This window comes from Balaenoptera borealis (assembly GCF_965194805.1).
Source record: "Balaenoptera borealis genome assembly, chromosome: 3".
NCBI lineage: Eukaryota > Metazoa > Chordata > Mammalia > Artiodactyla > Balaenopteridae > Balaenoptera > Balaenoptera borealis.
The window spans coordinates 122,077,580-122,095,752 of NC_138866.1; the positions used below are offsets into that span (position 1 = coordinate 122,077,580).

General features: G+C 50.8%; 2 protein-coding genes across 12 annotated transcripts; one reads left to right on the plus strand and one right to left on the minus strand.

Annotated features, from left to right (window-relative positions):
• Positions 1–405: 405 nt before the first annotated feature.
• Positions 406–7,827, plus strand: MPI (mannose phosphate isomerase). Of its 9 annotated transcripts, none has more exons than XM_082387018.1 (8): positions 406–502; positions 986–1,113; positions 2,095–2,295; positions 3,357–3,498; positions 3,833–4,015; positions 5,731–5,904; positions 6,594–6,802; positions 7,110–7,827. In XM_082387018.1, exons 1-8 carry the CDS (start codon positions 487–489, stop codon positions 7,326–7,328), a joined length of 1,272 nt encoding a protein of 423 aa, XP_082243144.1. In that variant the 5' UTR covers positions 406–486; the 3' UTR covers positions 7,329–7,827. The 9 variants fall into 9 exon arrangements, with proteins under 9 accessions (XP_082243144.1, XP_082243149.1, XP_082243150.1 ...); XM_082387020.1 differs by having other exon boundaries at positions 475–502; positions 2,079–2,295; XM_082387017.1 differs by having other exon boundaries at positions 477–577.
• A 254-nt stretch (positions 7,828–8,081) lies between these two features.
• On the minus strand, positions 8,082–17,658 carry FAM219B (family with sequence similarity 219 member B). 3 transcript variants are annotated; one of them, XR_014243156.1, is made up of 6 exons: positions 14,289–14,944; positions 13,998–14,085; positions 13,208–13,285; positions 12,719–12,767; positions 10,378–11,237; positions 8,082–8,698 (listed from the first exon to the last, which is right to left on the minus strand). XR_014243156.1 is itself a non-coding variant. In XM_082387081.1 (5 exons), the coding sequence occupies exons 1-5, from the start codon at positions 14,485–14,487 to the stop codon at positions 11,070–11,072; spliced, it is 579 nt and encodes a 192-aa protein (XP_082243207.1). In that variant the 5' UTR covers positions 14,488–17,658; the 3' UTR covers positions 8,982–11,069. The 3 variants fall into 3 exon arrangements, 2 of the variants coding, with proteins under 2 accessions (XP_082243207.1, XP_082243206.1); XM_082387081.1 differs by lacking the exon at positions 8,082–8,698 and having other exon boundaries at positions 8,982–11,234; positions 14,289–17,658; XM_082387080.1 differs by lacking the exon at positions 8,082–8,698 and having other exon boundaries at positions 8,982–11,237.
• Positions 17,659–18,173: the final 515 nt, after the last annotated feature.

Here is an 18,173-nt window from a genome sequence, read left to right on the forward strand (position 1 = left end):
ACCACCTCACTTCCACCCTTCCTGCTCACTCTGCTCCAGCCACTCTGGCCTGTTTGCTATTTACTCCGTAAAATGCCAGGCACATTTCCACGTTCCCACCTTAGGGCCTTTGTTTTTCCTTCACAAGAATGTAAGCTCTACAAAGGCAAAGTAATCGTCATCTCGTTCTCGGATGTATCTCCAGCCCTCAGAACAGTCCGTGGCATTTAGCAGGTTCTCAATAAATGTGTGCCTGGTGAATGAACAAATAAATGAATACTGAGACCTAAGATTGTGGGCTGGAAGCCTCTGGACTGGAGGGTATTCGTTCTGAGAGCTGGAGGGTGGGAGAGGGATTCGGAGTGCGGGGAGTGGCCACAACGGGCGCACGGGTCTCCGAAAAGGCCCTCGAGAAACTACACTTCCCATGAAGCTCTGGGGGCAGAGGGGCCGAGGGTGCTGCCGGGAAAAGTATACGTGGGCGAAGCCAGGTCTGGTGCTGTGAAGATGGCCGCTCAGAGAGGTGGGCTGTTGGCTGGGGTGCCCGCGAGCGTGGGGTGGGTCGCGTCCTCGGACCCTTCCCGACCTGATATGCCAGGTAGAACCCACCCGCGGAGCTCTGCGGAAGGATGGATGGGCGCCGGGCAGAGGAGGGGGCACCTGCGATGGGAATTGAGCCGTTATTGCAGCCCTCGAAGAAGGGTCTTGAGGGGAGGGGGCTGCGCGTGGGTTACTTCGAGACCCGGTGCGGTGGAAATAGATTCCTCCCACCCCCTCCCCGTCACCTTAACGCAACTATCTGCCTCACGTCAGCAGAAGATCTTTACTGCCCGTCTTAGAGATGGGAACATCGAGGCCTGCAGAAGGGTCTCAACTAACAACCTACAAACTCCTTATTTGACTCTATCTCCCAGACAGAACCCTCAGCTAGGGTGTAGTTTCCCTGGGACAGGAGGGTCAGGCCTCAGGAGTGGAGTGGAAACTGACGCTCTGTCTGTACCCCCAGTATTCCCACTTTCCTGTGTGGTGCAGCAGTATGCCTGGGGGAAGATGGGTTCCAACAGTGAAGTGGCTCGGCTGCTGGCTAGCAGTGACCCACTGGCCCAGATCTCAGAGGACAAACCATATGCAGAGGTGAGACCCGGGCTGTATTTTAGCCTACTTTACCAGCAGGTGGGATCAAGGTACTCCTCCACTCAAGGGGCCCCAGGCAAGTCATGTGAATCAGCTGGGAAGGGAAGACAGGAAAAGAGAGAGGAGGCCTCCTTGCCTTTTCAGATCTGTGCAGGTTGATGAACCCACATGGTAGCACCAGAAGAAGTAAGGTTTTGTCATCATAGACTGGAATTTCCCAAGAACTGTCAGCACTTACTGACTTTTATTTTATTTTATTTTATTTATTTATGGCTACATTGGGTCTTCGTTGCTGCGTGGGCTTTCTCTAGTTGCGGCGAGCGGGGGCTACTCTTCGTTGCGGTGCACAGGTTTCTCATTTCGGTGGCTTCTCTTGTTGCGGAGCACGGGCTCTAGGCGCGCGGGCTTCAGTAGTTGTAGCTCACGGGCTCTAGGCGCGCGGGCTTCAGTAGTTGTAGCTCACAGGCTCTAGAGCGCAGGCTCAGTAGTTGTGGCGCACGGGCTTAGTTGCTCCGTGGCATGTGGGATCTTCCCAGACCAGGGATCGAATCCACATCCCCTGCTTTGGAGACGGATTCTTAACCACTGCACCACCAGGGAAGTCCCAGCACTTACTGAATTTTACTTCAGCCCTCCTTGACAATTAAAATTTTTACTTTGACTAAGTTTGACATTTTTAATAACCTAAAATATATATTTTTCCTGCCCATTTAGTAGAGAAAAAGCCAAAGCACAGGAAGGCTTAGCCTCTACTTCTGAGACTAGAATAAATGAATGTTAACCCCTCACAGAGCCACCTCAGAGTCAGAGCTCTGCTGCCCTCATGTATGTCTCTGATGGTATGAGCATTTATACCCGGTCTTGGGAGTCCCATTTCAGAACTTAGCTGCCCTGTGGGGAGCACAGGGTAACGGATTGGGGCAGGCCAGTGGGTGGTGCCAGCTTCTTCCTTTTTCCCTCCCAAGTTTCCTGTTTTTACAGCTGTGGATGGGGACCCACCCCCGGGGAGATGCCAAGATCCTTGACAACAGCATCTTGCAGAAGACCCTAGGCCAGTGGATTGCTGAGAACCAGGACTGCTTGGGTTCGAAAGTCAAGGACACCTTTAATGGCAAGCTGCCCTTTCTCTTCAAAGTGCTCTCCGTTGAAACGGCCCTGTCTATCCAGGCACACCCTAACAAGGTACAGGATCAGGGTAGGGCACAGAGGTCAGGGTAGAGAAGAACTTATGTCAAGGCCCTCCCACAACTTTTACTGCTGCTTTTACCCTGCCCATGCCAGGCTCCAGCCCCAAATTAAATCCAAGCCTGTCAACTCCCAATTTAGCTCTGCCAAGCTGATTGCTGGTGACACATGTGGCAGCTAAGTTTAAGTGGACAGCTGACCAGCCTGTGCCAGGGGAGCTTCTCCATGCTTGTTCCTGGGCTCCCCTCAGCCAACCCAGGACTATTCATATCTGCCATTTTTCCACCTGGCTCTCTCAAAGAGTTTACCTTCCAAGGCAGGGCAAGTACCCTAGTCATTGCCTCAGCTCCACTCCCATGTCTTTCTGCACAAGCCCATGAGTCGCAGCCTAAGCATTTGTCTGTCCAAACTCCTCATTTCTAGATGAGCAAAGTAAGACCCAGAGAAGAGAGGGATTTACCCAAAGTCACACAGCTTGTTAGTGTCAGAGCTTGGCTTGGTGTTTGGGTTTCCTGATTCGCAGTCCTCTTTTTTTTTTTTTTTTTTTTTTTAATTTTTCTTTATTTATTTATGGCTGTGTTGGGTCTTCGTTTCTGTGTGAGGGCTTTCTCTAGTTGTGGCAAGCGGGGGCCACTCTTCATCGCGGTGCGCGGGCCTCTCACTATCACGGCCTCTCTTGTTGTGGAGCACAGGCTCCAGACGCGCAGGCTCAGTAGTTGTGGCTCACGGGCCCAGTCGCTCCGCGGCATGTGGGATCTTCCCAGACCAGGGCTTGAACCCGTGTCCCCTGCATTGGCAGGCAGATTCTCAACCACTGCGCCACCAGGGAAGCCCTCGCAGTCCTCTTAAAGCCTGCCCCACCTCTCCCCCAGAGTTGGTCCACGTGCCTGCCTTGGGTTGGCTGAGCCCTGAGTTTCTGAATTATGCCTTGACTGGGCTCAGTGCCAGAGGTAGGAAGCTGACTGGGGAGTGTCGAGAGCAAGGTCTGGGTGAGATTGGCGTCTTCCTAGATGATGGCTGCACCTTAACCATTCTCCTCTTCCCTGGCTATGCCACAGGAGCTGGCAGAGAAGCTGCACCTCCAGGCTCCACAGCACTACCCCGATGCCAACCATAAGCCAGAGATGGCGATTGCCCTCACCCCCTTCCAGGGCTTATGTGGCTTCCGGCCAGTTGAGGAGATTGTGACCTTTCTGACAAGTAAGTTTGGGCAAAATGCTGAGAGCATGCATATTGGCCTAGGATGCATGGGCAGCCCAGGGCAGAGCTGGAACAGTGGCAGAGAACAGAGGCTGAGTGTCACAGGAACTGAGGGGCTGGTTGACCTCATGAATTCTTGACACTCCGAGGGCAGGCCCATGAGACCAGGCTCGGGTGTGATTGCTGAGGGTTGGTGGTGAGCAGTCGCTTTTCACTGCAAAGCTTGCCTGGCTCCTTGGTTAGGGATGAGATGGGGAGGCCTCCTCCAGCTTCCCACTTTTGCGGTTCCATCTTAACCATTCCTGATATGGGCCCTGGCCTGACCTTCCTGCAGAGGTGCCCGAGTTCCAGTTTCTAATTGGAGATAATGCAGCAACACAGCTGAAGCAGAGCCTGAGCCGTGACTCCCAGGCTGTGGCCTTTGCTCTGCGGAGCTGTTTCTCCCACCTGATGAAGAGTGAGAAGAAGGCAGTGGTGGAGCAGCTCAACCTGTTGGTGAAGCGGATCTCCCAGCAAGGTAGGTGTCTCAGGCCTGGGTGCAATGCCCCGTCCTGGACCCCTGGCACAGACACTAGGCTGTGGGGATAGGGTTCTCAACCCCTTTGTTCAAGTAGAACACCAAAACGGGCCTGACTTAGATGGCCTGTTAGTGACTTAGCATTTCTTTGCCAGTCTTTGTGGAACAAGACCCTAGGTTGAATGCTGCTTCTAGCTGCTCTCCATGGAGGGTTTTATACTTTGGGGCTAGAGAGCAGGAAGGAGATGAAGGGATCCTCTCTCTCCTCCAAAGGCCTGAAGTCCAGAGCTCTCAATCAGTAGATCTTTCCTTAAATACCTGCTCTGTGCCCAACCTTGTGCTAACTAAGGAGAGTTCAGGAAATGACTGTGATGGGTATGGTTGTGTCACCTTTGGGTTGGAGAGTCAATACAAGCAGTGAAAAACAAGGCAGAATGGACTCTCTGCTAGGAGCTTATATGGCACATGTGATGAGGCCCCAGCTCCTTTTCCAGGCAAGCCCAGAGCTCTTCTGGTTCTGTTTCTACCCATTTCCCCTACTACCTTTGACCCACAGGGAACTATTTATTTTACCCAAGCATATCCTACGTTTTGTTTTGTTTTGTTTTTTTACTGTCTTCTCTGCTTGCATGCCTCTCCCTTTAGGGCTTCTTGCACTCACAGCAGAGCTGATTACTTCTGCTCAGAGCTCCCATAACACCCCGTTCATACGTCAGGTATAGCCCTTAACACCTGTGAGTAGATATCATCACATGCACACCTGTTAAAACTGGAGTTTTCTCTAGGCCAGGGACCCGTCTCCTTGACCTTCGTGTGTCCCCACAGTGCTTAGCACAGAGTAGGCATTCAGCATGTCTCTGTATGAAGACTCGAAATAACCCTCCAATCCAGACCAACTGGTCTCTTCATTGTGGCACTGACACACTCTGCTTTTACTTAGAGACACCCTCCCCCTTCTCTCCACAGTCAAGGAAGCCCAGCTCACCACCCTCCCCTCCTCCCCCCAGTTCCCAAGAAGCCTTCCTCCACCACTCTAGCTCAGGCTGAGCTCATCTCCCCTGCTCAGCCTCCAGGACACATTTTGGCCCTTGGTTGCATCCTGCCTCATGCTATCTGGGGTGACCAACCATCTCAGTTTGCTTGGGACTGAGTGATTTTCAGTGTTAAGGGAAAGGCCTGGGCTAACTGGGACAGTTCGTCACCCCACATGGAACCCTTGGGTTATCTCCTAACTAGATTTTAAACTCCTAGAGCAGAGGTTGTCAACCAGGGGACACTGGCAGTCTGGAGACATTTTTGGTTGTCAAACCCAGGTTTGGGGTGCCAGTGGTATCTCGTGGGTGGAGGCCAGGGATGCTACTGAACATTCTGCAATGCACAGGACAGTCCCCACAACAAAGAATTACCTGTCCCCAAATGTCAATAATGCTGAGGTTGAGAAACACTGTCTAAAAGGACTACACTCTAGCCCTTTTAGTGCCTAGTAGAGTGGTGGGCATATAGATAGTCAAAATGGGGAAAACGGCCATCTGTGTAGGCTGGAATATCAAGGAATGCTGGCCCCCAAAGGGTGGGGGAATGTGACTAGGAGAATATGCCCACCAGTTTCTGGATTCCTTGGGTAGGATCTTCTCCAGGACTCTCCTTGGCCAAGGTGGGGCTGTGAACACCACTGAGGGTTCCTAAGTGGCCTTGGGGTGCTCTGTGACCCTCAGTGGCTGCTGGAAACAACATGGAGGACATCTATGGGGAACTCTTGCTGCAGCTGCACCAGCAGTACCCAGGTGATATCGGATGCTTTGCCATCTACTTCCTGAACCTGCTTACCCTGAAGCCGGGGGAGGCCATGTTTCTGGAGGCCAACGTGCCCCATGCCTACCTGAAAGGAGGTGAGCCGCATTTCAGCAGTGAGCCCCACTGCCATCCGCCTCAGGCCTTGTTTCCCCACCTGGACAAAATAGGAGGGGGTGGTCGAGGAGACCACTTTTAAAGTCCCATCCAGCTCTGACCTCCCAGGGTTCCTGGGGTCAGCAGGGAAGTGACCAATAGGGATGATGAATGCCAGCTTGAGTTGGACACTGCTTGGATCCTCACACCACCCCTGTGAGGTCATGATGCTCTCATGTTAAGACCTGTCAATATGTGTGGGAACCACAGTTTGAGTCCAGGCTATACTGGATCAAGGCCATTGTTCTCTTCCCTGCCTTCACATGTCTGTCCTGTCTTCGCAGAGATTTTATGTTAAAAAACACATTGCCGCAGAATGGTGTCACATTTTGACTATTAGCCGTTTATCCACTCGTGGACAGGATTCTGTGGTAGAAGGGGAGAATACAAAGTCTTCAGAGGGTTGGGGCTCCTCCAGGGGATAACATGACTCCCCTTGACAATGGTGGGTGACGTGTCACCTGTTTTGGTATCTGTTATCTTAGCCCATTCTCACAGAAGACGCAATTCACACATTTTTACCTAATTCTACAGGGAGCTCATGGCACTCAAGTTAGAAGGCCCCGCCCTGGAGAGCCAAATTCCAAGGCATCCTTCATTAGCTTACCACGTGACAACTGTCTGTCCCCAGACTGCGTGGAGTGCATGGCATGTTCAGACAACACGGTGCGTGCTGGCCTGACACCCAAGTTCATCGACGTGCCAACTTTGTGTGAAATGCTCAGCTACATCCCCAGCCCCAGCCAGGACAGGCTCTTTCCTCCAGCATGGAGTCAGGAAGACCCCTACCTCTCTATCTATGATCCCCCCGTGCCAGACTTCACCATTATGAAGATGGAGGTGAGTGACAGCTATCGTGGGTGTTTTTTGTGTGGCATGAAGAACGCTGGTAAGGGCCACATGTGGAGTATACCTGGGGCTGGGTTTCCTTTCCGCCAAGCTCACGTGGTGGGAGAATGGCCACAGGGCCTGTCTGTGGCTCTCTGCACCAGGGACCAGACAAGGGCCTCCGTGCTGACAAAAGCCTGAGCCGTGGGGGAGAAGGCGGCAGAGCTCTCCCTCTCACTGTCCTTGGGGCTCTCCCGGGACCCCTATGAGCTAACAGCGGCTCAGACCCTGCTCCATCTTGCTGTTTCTTTCTGCCCAGGTGCCTGGCTCCGTCACTGAATACAGGGTCTTGGCGCTGGACTCTGCCAGTATCCTCCTGATGGTGCAGGGGACAGTGACAGCCAGCACCCGCACAGCCCAGGCCACAATCTCCCTGAAGCGTGGCGGGGTGCTCTTCATTGGGGCCAATGAGAGTGTCTCACTGAAGCTCACGCTGCCTGAGGACCTGCTGATGTTCCGTGCCTGCTGCCTGCTGTAGAGGCCACAGCCTTCCTGGCTCTTCTCTGCCAGTCACCCTACGTCCTGGCCAGCCTCACCTCCTCAGGCCCAGCCCAAATCGCTTCCCTGTTCCGGGCTCTTTGGGTACACCCTGAAAGAGCTCGGGTAGAAGAGCTTGAAGTCAGTGACTCCTGAGCAGGCCTAGGCTGAACCGTCTTCTTCCTGGTAGGAGGGGCCCACGTGAGAACTGAGGGCTGATACTCCCCTTGTATTCTTGCCACCCTTGAGCCAGGCTCTCCTGCACGAAGCGGCAGCTCTGTTCCAGCCTATAGCATTAGGCAGGCTGGTGAAATCTATGATTAGCTCAGCATCAGTCACGGCAAGATAGGTAATTAATTTGGAAGAACAGCGTTCTGGCCCTGGGACTGCCCATTTTCCTCAGTGCAGAGAAGGAGGGAAAAGGGTAGGCCTGTGGACTAATGCTGCTCTGTCAAAGCAATTAAAGATCACCTGTGTTGAGGCCTTTGGGCTAAAGAGCACTCAGCCTTTTCCATTCCAGTCCCTGAAGCGGGCTGAAAGAGCCCTCCCTGGATGTTGTCCAGTTTTTGCTTTATTCCTGTTTCAGACAGCTTCCTGAGGTAGGCAGGCTAGACTCCAGAGACCTTTTAAAGGAAGGTGTGGGAGAGATAGCCTGCTGTAGCCTCAGCTGCAGAGCTTGCAGGCAAACCTTGGGCCCTCCAGCCCTGCAGACAGTGGAAGATGGGTCTAAAGAAAGGCATTGTCAGTGCAGAGGTTCTTCTCTTCAGTGCTTTAGTTGGCTTTAGGGCAGGGATCATCAGGCTAAGGCCAGCAGGCTGGATCTGGCCACACCCTTTCATGTACATACTGTCCAGTTCCATTCAGGCTACAATGGCAAAGTTGAGTAGGTGCACCGAACTGTATGGCCTGCAAAGCCAAATGTACTGACTGGCCCTTCACAAAGGTTGTCAACCACTTCTCTAGAGCACATTCAGTCACTGTAGATACAGGGACTAAAGGACAGGACAATCTAATTAATGTTGTGAAGAGAAATCAAGCTACTTTTTTTCTACATTGGCAGGAAGTATCTATGAGGGCATCTACTCTCCCTGTGCCTACCCTCTAGAGGTGGGACACACCCAGGAGGTTGCACAGCTGTGTGTTTTGCCACTGAAGTTTCTGACTAGCAGTCTTAGATGCTATCACCCCAGACTAAGCAGAGACCCAGCCTAGTGGCTCCTTCCTGTAGGTAAGGGATTAATCTCACACAAAAGAATCTTTCTGGGCTGCTGCCCACACTAGACCTGTACAATGGAAGTCCAGGAAACTACCTTCAAAAAAGTTGTAGCCAATCTGTTCGGCTTTTTTTGGCTTCCAGTAAATTTTCTTCAGCTGAAAAAAAAAAAAAACCCTGAAAAGCAAAACAAAACCTGGGAAGAAAGGGTCTGCCAAAGGGAATTCATTCTAAAGAGAAGTGATATGCAAAGGCCTATTCCATCCATGGTCCCCAATGAGCAGGCCTGAAAACGACGCCTATTGGGAACAAGAGAAAGGAGAGGCAGTCCTCAGAACAGTTGGGGCTATTAGGCTATTTCTTCATTTCAGAATTCAGAAGGGGCAATGACCGTAGTCTAGGCCTTTGTTAAAAATCCTATTGCAACACAGAGACTCAGGCTCAACTAGCATGATTGTATTTATTCTTACAAACTTACAGAGCTATAGAAGCCTAAGCCAAGAGTTCTGTAAACACCATACAGTACTACTCCCATCTGTGAGGTAAGCCTGAATACCTCCCTGTCTCCTCGGAGTGCTGTCACCTGCAAAACACCCAGCACTTTTAATTAAGGCAGTCTGGTTCTAGACACCTTGGTGCCTTTATTCGTGACATTAGGCTTTATTCGTGACATTCGTGGCTTCTAGCTCCAAGCAATCGACCATTTCTACCCTTCCTTGCTGTACAATGTTCCTGCAACTTTTTCTGCGAAGGTAATGCCTTCCACACAGGGTCAACCAGCTCTGAAACATTCCGGGGAGAGGTGCAGCCAAATACACCAGTGTGGCTTTATAACAGCAACCACCGGAGGGCCTTGTTCTTGGGGTCCTGCTGCCATCCTCACCCCCAGCAGCTGTCAAACACTCAGGCTACTCTGTCCTAACCAAATGAAGCAACAGATTGGGCAAGTTCCCAAGTTGGGGCCACACCTCAATCCTGACTACCCTACCCCTTAGGCTGGGAACCCTGTCCACTCCCATTCAGTCCCATTTGGTTTTAGGTAAGGCCAAAAAAAAAAAAGAGAACCACTAAAAAATTAAATTCCATAGAGAGGTCTGGTATAGCAAGAGATGCTATCTACTGGGGGTCACAGGGGAGATTATGCCGGCCTTTTGGTGTGTTCAAACTGGGGACTGAAAGAGGCTGTATTGCACCCAGAGGTTTACTGTAAAGCCCAATCCTGAGTATCCACTGTGAGGCCCATGCTGTGGTCAGAGGAATCTGGATGCAACAGAATGGCTTTCCCTAAGGTGAAGGGAGGCCCTCTGCAATGGCAAGATTATTTCCTCAGGTGGGGGCCGTGGGAGCTTTCACAGTTCCCTCCTCCTCATCCCGTCTGTGAGCCTCTGTCTCTGTCAAAGCCCACATATCTGCACCAGTATACTTCTCACCCATTGCTGCTCCTCAACTGTAAAAAGTTAAACAAATAGGGGAATTCCCTGGCGGTCCAGTGGTTAGGACTCCACGCATCCACTGCAGGGGCCTGGGGTTCATCCCTCCCTGGTGGGGGAACCAACATTGCCACAAGCCGCGGTGCGGCCGGGATGGGGGAAGAAAAAAGTTAAACAAATTGGGAAGGCACCTAACTACTCCTGCAGCTCCCTCTGCTGGTAAGCAAAAAGTGCAGGCTTCCCGGGGCGAGCTCCAGAACCTTCACCCAACCTTAGCTCAAGGACTGGGTGAAGATACTAGCTAAGACCAAGGTGAAGAATGGCAACCAAGGGAAGACAAATAAATTTTGTCTACACAGTAGAGCAGTTTTTCTCTAAGGATGGACGGACCAAGTTACTAAGCTCACCCAGACAGTTGGACCAGATGGGAATGCTCTGCTTCCAGGGATTCTGGAAGGCTTGATCAAGTTGTGCCATTAAGCAACCTGCTCTACAGTCAAACAGGAACAACTGGAAGAGGGCCAAAGGGCCCTGCTTTATGTTCCTTTGAAGGTCAAACAGGTAACCCATCTTGGAGCTAGGAAGAGGAGAAGAGCATATGGAATTTCTTGAACTGGATTGGTCCCAAATAGTTAAATTCTTTTTCAAAGACTCCCAGCTGCAAGGCATAAAGTGCTGTTCTCTGCCTCCACACAACACCATCCAGCATAGCCTGGGCGCAGAAGCTCTCCTTTCCCCTCTATAGGGCATGGTGACAAATACCACTCAAGATATCTGCAAGTTTTTCTCTTAGCCAACTTTGTCACTCACCATAAGAACCAGAATTTCTCTGTTCCTTCCCTTACTAAAGTGGTTTCTCCAAACTCTACTCCAACAGCAGAGGAAAACTGCAGAATTCCACCTATCCCCTATGGCCCAGGTGGGGGCCTCTGGCCTGAGAAGCACCAGGTGTGGGGTAACTGCGGTCACTGACTTTCCCAGAGGGTCAGTGTCTCCAGTGATTCTGGGGTTGACAGCAGTTCCCACTGCACTGTGACCAATGAAGGGCCAACAGGACTCTGCAGGCATGGTGAGCAGGGCCCATCTTAGGGGGTTATGTCTACTGGAGGGTACAGAAGGAAGCATCCCTAAGACAGCACCAGCAGCAGGAGCATGTTGAGGAGGTCATAGGCTTGGGGGGAATGAGGTCCAAGTCCTCATCATCTGGAATCTCATCCAGGTGGTACCCATCCTGGAGCAGCTGCCGGCTCACATCCTGGTTCACCTGCTAAGAGCAGGAGAGGAGAGAACTATAAGCCAGGCTACAAGGCAGAAATAACTGCTGCCCAAAAGGCAGACCCACATTTCCTTACTATGCATGCTCCACCCTCAGGCCAAGGCCACACAACCCTGGATTACAGGAAGAAGTGCCTCACCCAGCAGGGAGGGACATCCAGGGGCCTGAGCCAGTACTATCCAGGCTGCATTGTCACTAGCCCCCAGGGAAGCTGCCCTCACTAAAGAATCCTGAGAAAGCTGATATAAATATCAGATTACAGATTATGTTTGAAAGTCAAGCCCTGACCATTCCCACTGGGAACCCAGGTTGGTCCCTATGAAGGCTGAAGAATATGGAACAATGATACCAGAACAATCGGGTAGAAGGGTAGAGGAATATGGGTTAGAGTTGAATGGGGTGGGGAACAGATTTTTCTGCACTGCCAGTTAGACATGTCATCCTTTGATGCCAACAGAGCTCATTCCTTGCAAAGTGGAACCTGTCAGCCCAGCTTCACCAATTCCACTGAGCAGAAGGAAAATGAGACTGCAGAGTGTAGGACTTTCTCTGGTTCTTGGCTAATTTTTTTTTCTTTTTTTTTTAACAATCTTAGGCACCCAGATGTTCAAGGAGGATACAATTTTCAAACTGCCTGTATTCTCTGGCAGAAACTCAGGGGGCGGCCAAGGGTTTCCAGGAGAATAAGGAAGAAATACCAGTGGTATACAGTCAAGTCCCCAGCACTTCATCTCTGTCAAAGGCAGTAAGCCGCACATGCCAGAACTTTACGTCCCCATGTTTCTGTCTGGGCCAGTCACTCTGGAAACTGTCCAGAAGTCCAGCCCAGGAGTATCTATCTCTGTCTCAGTTCCCATAGATGGAACAACTGAAGGAACAGAAGTTGGCCTGGAAGAAAGCAAGCTTGGAGGAGGATGGCCAGGGCAGGGACAGGAATGCTAATCTCAGATAAAAGACAATCAAAAGAAGGGAGACTAGAATTACTGTGTGACACTGGAGGCAGGACTAGGACCACTAAGTCCAAGCTGCAGGAGACACTTCCAATTAACAAGGAAGATTTCTCTACGATCTACCTGAATTGTGTGTGCCGGTGGGGGAAGATAGGCAGCAAGGTTTCTTGAAGGTAGTACTCACTACTCACTACCCAATTACAAGAAGCATTCAAACAAGCAGAGGATGGTAAACACTTAGCTGGGATTTATCAAGAGGATTCCTTTTCTAAGTGGTGGCCTGGATTAGAAGACTAGTGAGGTCATTTCCATCCCTAAGGGTCTATGGTCTCCTGGACTTTCAACAGCGCTCCTCAGACACCTAAACTTCTGCTGGGGGAAGAGGGCAGAGTAGAAGATTGGAGAACAGACTGGAAGTCTAGCACAGTGCCATGCATACAGCAGGAACCAGACAAGCATTTGGCAGTGGCAGTGACACTGCCTGCAGCCTGGCCCCACCACAGAAAGGTGCTCTGGACTTGCCTCTGCAGAGGAATACCCGGAGGAGTATCTGGATTCCAGCTCCCCATCACTAGGAGAAAAGGAAGACAGTCAGTTCGGGGAGATGCCCGTGGAGCACAGCTACAAATGGCAAGGTGCACAGCATGCAAAGGGGTCTGGAGGACTTGTGAAGCAAAGACCACACACCATAGAACTCAAACCCATAATCTGCCATGAGTATAAATGGCTCCTTCCATTGGCTCCAGCATGGACAGGGTCACTGTCACTAACAGTGCAGACATAATAGGGCAGGATGACTCCCCCAGACAAGGTTGGTGCTTCAAATCCAAGAGCAGCAAGATCACCTATGAGTCCTCTAAGCAAGCCATCCTGGGAAGAGATAGTGCTCTGAAGCAGCAGTCCTGGAACATGCACAAAAGGTCTTGGAAGAGACAGGGAATAAGCGAAGCAAGTGATGTGAAATTTTACCCAAGTCACTCCCCAAGGGGTATTTTCAAGGAGGGCACTCACCTGTCAGAGTCGAGGGACACCAGGTTTTCATCTGGACTCTGACTAAGAGCAGTATAGCCCTTGTTAAACTTCACTGACCTGAGGGGAGATGGGGGGGACAGACCAAGCATAGATGAAACGCCAGCATTTCACAGGGAAAGCCAGAGTCCTCGCCCTTATGGGAAAAAAAAAACAAACTGCACTACTCCTGACTTGCCTTCTGTCTGGACAGCCACCACTGCCTGCCATGTATCTGGCCACAGCTCCTCAGAATGTGCATGTCCCCACACCACTCCCCCTGCTGCTCCCGAGCAAAAGCACACCTCCTCTTTCATGAAGCAGGAAAAGCCCCATCTCCCCACCTTATTTAACCAGAGAACAGAAAAACCAAAGTCCTTAGACAAATTCCTTCACCTGCTTTAGCTCTTTGTAAAAGAGGCCCTGGATAAGGTCCCATCCAGCCCTCAGAGTTTACCGTTCTGTTAAGAAAAAAATACAGCCCTGGCTGTTTCCACACTGCTCTCCATCCTCACTCCTGGGGACCCCAGCCACTATGCTCCCCCCTAATTTAGACAGTGAATGATCCTAGGCACTGACGAAAACTCTTATTCCAAAGCTCCTTCCCTGACGCCATCACATCCTGGAAGGGAAAGACAAGGTCGTTCCTCTTCCCCTTTTAAAACAGTGAACCGGACAGGTTGGCCTCAGGGGCATCACTAGCTGGGCCTTAAGCGTGGGTACTCTGTCTCCCAGACTACACTAAGGCCTTCTCTGGAAACGCTTGCACAGAGGAGGTGGCGCCTGCTGAGACCTTTTCCCTGAAGAGTCGGGGCGGTTCGGCGCGGCCCCCAGCATGCGTTTTCTCCGCAGAACTGCCTTAGCCAGGTCCCGGTGCTTCTCTGGAAGTCAAAGGGACCGGGTCAGCGGGCTGTTCCCCACTCCGCCGTGCCTCCCAAACGCCAGGAGCCCGCTCTCCGAACAGACTTCCGGGTGCGGGAGCGGGCTGTAGGAGCCCCTCCGGGGTCGCCCCAGCGGCGCTCCGGAGCCCGCCCGGGACGCGGCAGCCCGCCCAAGCAGAGACCCCTCATCGGGCCGCACTCACGCAGCTTGGCCTGACCGGAAGGCGCGCGCGCCACCATGTACGGCCCCCGCTTCTCCACAGCCGCCGGGGTCCGCTCCCCCAGCCAGGGGACTCCAATGCCGCTTCGCTCGGTGGGCGGCCCCGCAGCTCCGGTTCCGCTGGGCCGGGGTGCCGGGTGAGACGCCCTCACCGCAGGCCCGCTGGGCTCCGCGGTCGCCATCGCCTGGCCACGCCCCGCCGAGTCGCGGAGCCCCGCCTCCTGGCTAACCAGCCGTCAGCCGGGAGAGAGGCGGTCCCTCCTCGAGCAAGATGGCGGCGCGCAGGTGTGGACCGTAAGCGCCCGAGTTTTCTCGTCGCGCCTGCTTCAGGGTTGGCTCAATTGTTCCGCCCTTCTGGGGGCTGGATTGTTTCAGTCCCTCCTTTCTAGCACCCTGCGGTGCTCGTAGTCGGCCTGAGCCTGGGGATGTCAAGCCAAATTATGTCTCTAGTCGAAATTAAATATCGATATTTCCGAGGGGCTGCGGGTGCGCGCCTTCAGACTCAGAGCCCGTTAGGCCCTGGCGCGCACGCGCTCCCCGCAGTGTTTCCGCACAGGTCCTATCGCCACAGCCGGAGCTCCCCAAGGGCGGAGCGGGGAGAGGCTGTATTGAACCGAAAAGAGCGGTATGACAAAGGGAGGTATTAGCTCCCGTCTCTACAAAAGGAAACAGGCTAGAGAGAAAGGTTCAAGGACCTTGTGGAGGTCACACAAACTAGAGGCAGTGCCTTGGTAACGCCAAACCTTCGTTATTTCCAACACCACGCTGTGCCCGAGACCTTGAATGAGACCTGACCTTCTCTAGGCCTCAGTTTCCACATTTTAAAATGGAACCAACGTCTCTACCTGTCTTACAGTGATAAACAAGGACAAAATAGGACTTGGATAGAAGAGCAAAAGTGCGTTGTGTTTGGGACTTCCCTAGTGGTCCAGTGGTTAAGACTCCACGCTCCCAATGCAAGGGACCGGGTTCCATCCCTGGTCAGGGAACTAGATCCCCGATGCGTGCCAGGCAACTTAAGATCCCACAGGCAGCAACGACGATCCGGCGCAGCCAAATAAATAATAACTATTCAGAAAGAAAGAAAGTGCGCTGCGTTTGTGTGCGTCGGGGCATGGAGCTGTTATGGCTCTTGACGTTTCTGGACCCCAAGGATGTGCTTGTGGCTGGCTGGAAAGTAGCTCCAGATCCTTGTAGTAATTGCCAAATCTCACGAGGCTGTCCTAAGGTGAATTTATTAGCTTCCACAGGGTAGGTCAACAGTGTGCAACTTATGAACCCCCAGGGCCACCCAGAGAGTTGAGCGGGAGTATGCCGCAGACAGCATAAGAGGAAAGGACTAAATTTTTTGAAAAATCAGAAGCGCAAAGGAATGCTATTTTGGTAGATTCCACCGCTGTTTTTGACCTCCAGAAACAGCAATTTCATGTGGCTCAACTTAATATTTAATCCTCCTGACCTCCCAATGAAGCACTGTTACTCCCATTAAGCAAATGAGGCTTAGATTTGGTCAAACTCACCAGTTAAGTGGTAAGCCTGGAATTTGTTATTTATTATGTTTTTATATTTTTTTGAATTTTATTTATTTTTTTATACAGCAGGTTCTTATTAGTTATCCATTTTATACATATTAGTGTATACATGTCAATCCCAATCTCCCAATTCATCACATCTGCATCTATTGAGATGATAATACAATTTTCATCCTTTTATTTTGTTAATGTGATGTTCATTAAGTCCCCTACATACAACCAAGTTCTGTTTTGAGAACGTGTTTGTAAGTCCAATTTGTTCATAAGGCCAACAAAGCTAGCCTAGGTAGCCAACTAACACAATTGGCTATATAGTACTGTACTATAATAGGTTTATAGTATTTTTCACACAAATAATACATAAAAAACAAACACAAATATAAAGAAAACATTTTAAATCTTAAAAGTAAGTACCTTGAAAAGTATGCCAGACACGTGAACTAACTCAAGTGATTGGACATACGAACGCACGTTTGCATCTTTGAAAGTTCACAACTTGCAGGTTCGTATGTAGGGGACTTACTGTATCATGTTGATTGATTTGTGGATATCGAACCATCCTTGAATTCCTGGAATAAATTCCACTTGATAATATTGTATGATACTTTAAATATATTGTTGAGTTCTGTTTCCTACTATTTTGTTGAGGATCTTTGCATCTGTGTTCATCAGGGGTGAATTTTTTATCCTGCTACTTCTTTCTGAGGTTCTCTTTCCCCATCTCACCAGGTTTCAGATTCTACCTTTTGACTTTTCCTATTATTGGTAGAGCACAGATAACTGACAAATGGAGCCTATGAATCTGTGGGTGTTTCTGGGTTTCCAGGTCACCAGCCCCACCTTAATCCCCACATTAATTCATGTCATCTCCCTCTAGGGAAGAGATATTTCCTGATCCTCATAGCATCCTCATATGGTACTGTCATACCTACTTCACATATATATAAGGAAAGTGACAGTCACAGGGATTAACTGATTTGCTGAAGGCCACAAAGTTGTATAGGTAAGAGTTGAATCCTTATCTGCCTCAAAGGCCTGACCTATTTTTATACGTCAGGTGTACGTCTTTAATGTTATGGACTGAATTGTGCCCCCACTCACCCAAATTCATATGTTGAAGCCCTAATCCCCAATGTGCCTTTATTCAGAGCTAAAGCCTTTAAGGGGGTGATTAAGGTTAAATGAGGTCATAAGGGTGGAGCTGTAATCCAACAGGACTGGTGTCCTTATAAGAAAAGAGACACCAGGGAATTCCCTGGCAGTCCAGTGGTTAGGACTCTGCACTTCCACTGAAGGGGACACGGTTCAATCCCTGGTCAGGGAACTAAGATCCTGCATGCCATGCAGTGTGGCCAAAAAAAAAAGACACCAAAGATGTGTGCACACAGAGAAAAAGCCCTTGTGAGGACACTGAGAGAAGGCAGCTCTCTGCAAGCAAGGCAGACAGTCTCATCAGAAACCAACCCTGCTGGCACCTTGATCTTGGACTTCCAGCCTCCAGAATTGTGAGAAATAAATTTGGTTTTTTGTGTGTGGTTTTTTTTTTTCTTTTTTTTGGCCACACAGCTTTCGGGATCTCAGTTTCCCAACCAGGGATGGAACCTGGGCCACGGCAGTGAAAGTGCCGAATCCTAACCACTAGACCACCAGGGAACTCCTAAATTTCTGTTCTTTAAGCCTGTGGTATTGTTATGGCAGCCTTAGCACACTAATACAAATGACATTCTCCAAATTTTCAGAATTTACTTCCAGAGCTTAATACTTGCTCTAACATGATACTTCTAGAATTAAAATGCTGGGCAGAAAGCTAATCATAAATAAAAGCATGACCGCAGCTGTGGTGAGCCAAGGCTACCACAGAATGACAACACTTTTTTATTAAAGAATTTTTTTTTTAAGGCATTGTTTATTTATTTATTTTTGGCTGTGTTGGGTCTTCGTTTCTGTGCGAGGGCTTTCTCTAGTTGTGGCAAGCGGGGGCCACTCTTCATCGCGGTGCGCGGGCCTCTCACCATCGCGGCCCCTCCCGTTGCGGGGCACAGGCTCCAGACGCGCAGGCTCAGTAATTGTGGCTCACGGGCTTAGTTGCTCCGTGGCATGTGGGATCTTCCCAGACCAGGGCTCGAACCCGTGTCCCCTGCATTGGCAGGCAGATTCTCAACCACTGCGCCACCAGGGAAGCCCCACACTTTTTTTTTAACATCTTTATTGGAGTATAATTGCTTTACAATGGTGTGTTAGTTTCTGCTGTATAACAAAGTGAATCAGCTATACACATACATATATCCCCATATCTCCTCCCTCTTGCGTCTCCCTCCCACCCTCCCTACCCCACC